Source organism: Chrysochloris asiatica, unplaced genomic scaffold, assembly GCF_000296735.1.
Source record: "Chrysochloris asiatica unplaced genomic scaffold, ChrAsi1.0 scaffold00041, whole genome shotgun sequence".
In the NCBI taxonomy this organism is placed as follows: Eukaryota; Metazoa; Chordata; class Mammalia; order Afrosoricida; family Chrysochloridae; genus Chrysochloris; species Chrysochloris asiatica.
In genome coordinates this window covers 16225962-16231409 of record NW_006408559.1, presented here as the reverse complement: position 1 = coordinate 16231409, position 5448 = coordinate 16225962, and the positions used below count along the sequence as shown (strand labels likewise).

The 5448-nt window shown below is 52.6% G+C and overlaps 1 protein-coding gene across 1 annotated transcript in view; it reads right to left on the bottom strand.

Annotated features, from left to right (window-relative positions):
• CLCN1 (chloride channel, voltage-sensitive 1) overlaps positions 1-5448 on the bottom strand; it is a 39050-nt gene that overhangs the window by 22874 nt on the left and 10728 nt on the right. Inside the window, exons 8-12 of the mRNA XM_006861193.1 lie at positions 3551-3676; positions 3273-3357; positions 2609-2710; positions 2226-2310; positions 1894-2043 (exon numbers count right to left, since the gene is read on the bottom strand). Coding sequence (XP_006861255.1) covers positions 1894-2043; positions 2226-2310; positions 2609-2710; positions 3273-3357; positions 3551-3676 — 548 coding nt within the window. The remainder of the gene's footprint in view (positions 1-1893; positions 2044-2225; positions 2311-2608; positions 2711-3272; positions 3358-3550; positions 3677-5448) is intronic.

The window sequence follows — 5448 nt, the reverse complement described above, 5'->3', positions numbered from 1 at the left end:
GGTGGTGATGATGGTGGTGGTGATGGTGATGGTGGTAGTGATGGTGATGGTGGTGATGATGGTTATGGTGATGGTGATGGTGGTGATGATGGTGATGGTGATGGTGGTGGTGTGCCATGGAGTCAGTTCTGACTCGTAGCAACCCTGTACAGGGTTTCTGAAGCTGTAAGTCTTTACGGGAACACAAAGTCTCAGCTTTCTCCTTTAGAACAGCTGGTAGTTTTGAACTACTGACCTTGAGGTTAGCAGCCCAACTTGTAACCACTCCACTACCTGCTGCATGGAAGGGGGAGGGAGGTGAGGACTATAGCAGGTGACAATGTCAGGGGGGTGACATCAAAATGACAGTCTATATCATGTCTGTGTGCTGTAGGATCAGCACTGGATTGCTAGCCATAAGGTCAGTGGTTCCAAGCCACCAACCTCTCCTGAGAAACCCTGTACAGGGTCCCTATGAGTAGGAACCGACTCAATGCAGCATTTCAGTAGAAATGTTTTGTTTTTTCTCACAATATCCATGTAGTTAGTTATAAGACCAAAATCATTTGTTGGAAGCCCCATTTACATGTTTCTATATACCAACAAGGCTAACACTCTGTGCATATCTACTTTGGGAACCGTCTAATGAGCTCTAACCAGAGCTGCCATTAGAACCCCAAAACAATGACCCTTCCAATCCCTGGCTTCCTCAGCACACCTACAAGCACATGCTATTGTGTTTGTTGCTGTCGATGTTCTTATGGTGGTGGTGTTCTGTAGAAGTCAGTTCCTACTCATAGCGACCCTGCAATTTTCTAACAATGGTGTGGTAATGAGTATTTCTGAGGAGTCTTGTGTGGCCCTGTTGGATAAGCACTTGACTACAAGGTTGGTTTGAACCCCAAGGCCGGAGTTTCAAACTCACCAGCTGCTCTTTGGAAACCGTATGCAGGTCGCTATGAGTCGGAACCGACTCGACAGCATATAACAACAACAGTTTGTGTGAACACATATCAATAACTTTTTTGAGGATGAACAGCAACTAAAGAAAAGAAGGAGAAACACAAAGAAAGGCCTCCACTCAGTTACTAATCATGTAACTGATAATCTTATTCAATGTAGAAAGGTTTTATAAAATCTTTTTGCTGTTGGTGTTCATATAATAGAAGAAATATCACACTTAAGTCATTTACAATGATAATAATCACTTATTATTATATGATTAGAATTGATAGTAAATGTGACTAAGGATTCCTATGGTCTACTACAGGCCCATGTGGGGTGGGGGTGGGGGAGGTGGCAGCATGACTTACGACATTGGAGGACCGTAACCGTAGTGATACCGCTGTTAACGACATTGATTTAAATAGTTAACTTGTCTTGCAATTAGGAAAGGTGGTTATCTACAAGATGTGAAAGTCACCTCAAAATGGAGAATTGGATACATGGCGCATGAGTTACCTCATGAATCTAATAAGCATGGAGGTGATTTATCTGAGGTTTGCCCAGTTAGCTGTATTGCTAAACTCTGTCCTCGTGGGCTGTGGTACCTTGTAATTTAACACATGGCACCATTGTTGTTGTTGTTAAGGGCCGTCAAGTCAGTTCCCACCCATAGTGACCCTGTATAGGGTTTCCAAGGAGCAGCTGGTGAGCTTGAACTGCCTACCTTGCGGTTCAAATGGCTTTGCAGTCTGGTGCATTAACCCACAGCACCACACCAGGACTCCACCATTAGAAGACTTATAATAATGAAGGCCACATGCCTGGAATCAGTAACCCGACATCGGATCAGATCTACTTACTCCGGGGCTCCCAAACAATCTGTTTATGTTGGATGAAGTCCAGAGAACATTAAGCCCCTTCTTCTCCCTGACAACCCTGGGTCCCTAGGCTCAGGTGTGATGGGCGTACCTTCATGATGAAGAAGAGGAGGATGATGATGACCACGTTGAGTTTCGGGTGGATCCACACGGCTGACCTGCCCAGGCTCTCAGGGTCCCCAACATGTTTGACCCACGTGTTGTTGTCAAACAGGGTACTGATGGCTTCCCGAGGCATCAGCTGGAGAGGAAGGCAGGACGGGGTTCTCCAGGACGCACGTGACCCTGTAGGAGACCACTGACCCCCAGCCTCCTAGTCCTGGGTCCCTTCTACCCTCGAGCGGAACCACGTACCCCGGGAGCCCAAGGCCTGGCTTAGTAACCCTTCCTGGCTGATCTCACCCCCTCTCCCCGTGTGCTGACCTCTCCGGCCATGAACTGGCCCATGCCCTGGGGAAAGGTGAGCGAAGCGATGACAAAGGTGACGATCCCAGGGTACAGCAGACGGCTGGAAAAGAGGCGGAGTTAATACTCCAGTGTAGCCACCCACAAGGACAGCCCGCTGGAGCGCCACCTGGCCACGAGGGGGCACATAGGGCGCGTCCTCGAGTCCCCTGTGTCCTAGGGTCTGTACATAGGGCACTTTCTCTTCAGCAAACACACATCTGGAAAGGAGTGCCCGCCAGGCCGCTTACTCACAATGTGGGGTCGCCTGTTTCCGTGCCGTCTGCTCAGGTAAAGGGGGACTACGGGAAAGAGCAGTAGTGGGGGGCAATGTGGGGGAGAGGGAGAGGGCAAAGACTCACTGCTTGGCCAGAAACTGACTCAAGATCTTGTTATTGCGGACCCCCAGCATGACCTGGCGGTGCAGGTACACGAACACAGCTCCCAAAAACCCGCAGCAGATCCTGAAGGTGAAGTGCAGGGTGAAACTCCTCCAGGGAAGAGGCCCTCTCCCACCTGACCCCAGCCAGCAAATAAATGCCAGCACATACCTGCCCTGTCCTCACCTTATGCATTCCCATACCTGTCCTGTCCCCTCTGACCTGACCCCATCTGTTCTGACCGCACCTGTCCTGACTCCACCTGTCCTGTCCCTCCTGCCCTGATCCCACCTGTCCTGACCCCACCTGTCCTGTCCCCCCCTGCCCTGATCCCACATGTCCTGACCCCACCTGTCCTGTCCCCCCTGCCCTGATCCCACCTGTCCTGTCCCCCCCTGCCCTGATTCCACCTGTCCTGTCCCCCACTGCTCTGATCCCACCTGTCCTGTCTCCCCTGCCCTGATCCCACCTGTCCTGACCCCCCCCCCGTGCCCTGATCCCACCTGTCCTGTCCCCCCTGCCCTGATCCCACCTGTCCTGTCCCCCCCTGCCCTGATCCCACCTGCCCTGAGCCCCCCTGTCCTGACCCCCTGCCCTGTCCCCACCTGTCCTGTTCCCCCTGCCCTGTCCCTGCTGTCACACACACCCAATGATGGCAAAGGCCGGGAGCTCCTGCAGGTCGAAGGGGAAGTCCATGCGGAAGTTGGTTCTGAAGAGGGCAGTGATGGTGACTGTGGGGAGATGAGGGCCAGGGAGAGCATCAGAACCCAGATGGAGTGGACTCAGGCTGAGGGCACCCCATAGCCCAGTCTCTCCTCACAAATAATGTCACTGTTCCTTTCTGAGCTGACCCCCAGAGTTGTGCTCCCTGCCTGTCACCAGAGTCCCTGTCCCACACAGCCCCCCGAGTCCCCTCCCCATTACCAGCGTCCTTGTTCCACACGGCCAGCACACGGAAGACAAAGGCGCTGAAGGTAGCTGCAAAGAATCCTCGCCAATAGTTGCGCACGGCAAAGTAAGTGGAGGTGACTTCGATGCTGAACAGCACTCCTGAGGGCAGGAGAATGGGTCAGCATGGGCCAGGGAGGGCTCCTGCCACAGCCCACCCTGCCCAGAGCAGGTGGGGACCAGGCCAATGATGTGGTCCAGCCAGACAGCGATGGACATGGGGACCCTCCACCCCAAATTACAGGGCTCAACTGGAGCTATCTCTGTGTCCCCAGGGACTATGGAGTGGGACCATTCTGCAGACAAGTTACAGCGGGGAACTTGCGAGCAGATGCCCTCGAGTCTTCAACAGAGCTGGGGGTGGCCGGAAAAAAAGCACATCTTACTGACCAAAATCAGTGCCCCTGTCCGAACATCCACAAGCATCTTTTCAATAACCACCAAAAAGATGAGCCAGCCTTGTTCATCTTTTACTTCACACATGACGTACGACAGGATGACGACAACCGCACCTGCCTTGTTCCACTGGTGAACACTGTCTCTGATGGGCAGTGTCTGGTCTTCATTCAGCAGAGCAAGCTCACATGGTCTGCCTGGACTCTACCCAAACCCAAACCACTGCCTTGAGTCCATTCCCACTCACGGCGACATGACAGGACAGAGTAGAACTGCCCCACAGTGTTCCCAAGGCTGCCATCTCTACAGACACAGACGACTCCCTCTTTCTCTTGAGGAGCAGCTGGTGGGTTTGAACCACTGACCTTCTGGTTCGCAGCTGAGCACTTAACACTCTGCACCACCTTGACCCTGGAGGCTCTCAGATCCGAATTAGTTTTAAATTGTTGAGTTATCTCTCACAATGCTTGGTGGTGCCCACATGCCCCGATGCCCCTCAACACCCCCTGCCTGCACCCCACACACCAGTGCCCCAGGCAGCATCCTCAGGAGAGACAAAATCAATGGGCAGGGGCTGACAACACTCAGTGTTCCCAGGAAAGACAGCAGAGACCTCGGCCAAAGAAAACTTAAAAGAGTACCAGGCGCTGAGGGAGAGAAGTCTGGACACCAGATGGGTGTGGGAAGGAGGCCTGGTCCCCATTCCCAGTGCGTTGCTTCTGAGGGAAACCAGGGAGGAGACAGGTGGACAGAAAAACACCCAGGGCGAGCAGGACAAAGTGAAGAACGCTACAAAGAGGGCAGACATCATGGCTTCGGGGAAGAAAAGAAAGCATTTCGGAAACAAAAGTAAAGACTAAAAACAACAGGGCCACTTTGTTGGCGGTGTGCCTTCAAGGTGGTTCGGACTCATAGTGATCCTGTATAGGGGTTTTGGAGGCTGTAAGTGTTTAGGGGAGCAGAAAGCTTCATCATTCTCCCAAGGAGCAGCTGGTGGACTCAAACTGGTGACTTTGCAGTTAGCAGTCCAACACATTACCCACTACGCCAACAATGCTCCTTCCACTTTGATTGGAGACAAAGAAAAACTGATGTCAAAATGACCGAAACCTCATCTTTCTAAAAAACAAGGAGGTGGACGACCTGACCCGGAACGGCTCTGAACTAGGCTGGGCATCTCCAGCACCCGCCTCACCCCTGGTGACCAGGTGCTGCCCAGGACTCCTGATGACTCCTCATCATGGTGAGGTGGCATGTCCTCGGGCCACCTGCTGACCCCGATCTAGACCCAGAGTCCCTGTGGTGTAAACAGTGAACTCACACTGCTCATCGCAAGGTTGTAGGATCGAGGCCATGAAAGAAAGGCCTGGTGATCTAATTCCCAAAACTCAGCCACTGAGAACCCTGTGGGCGCAGTTCTCCTCTGACCACTCGGGGGCGCTGTGACTGGAATCTACTTATGAAAACTCAGCCACTGA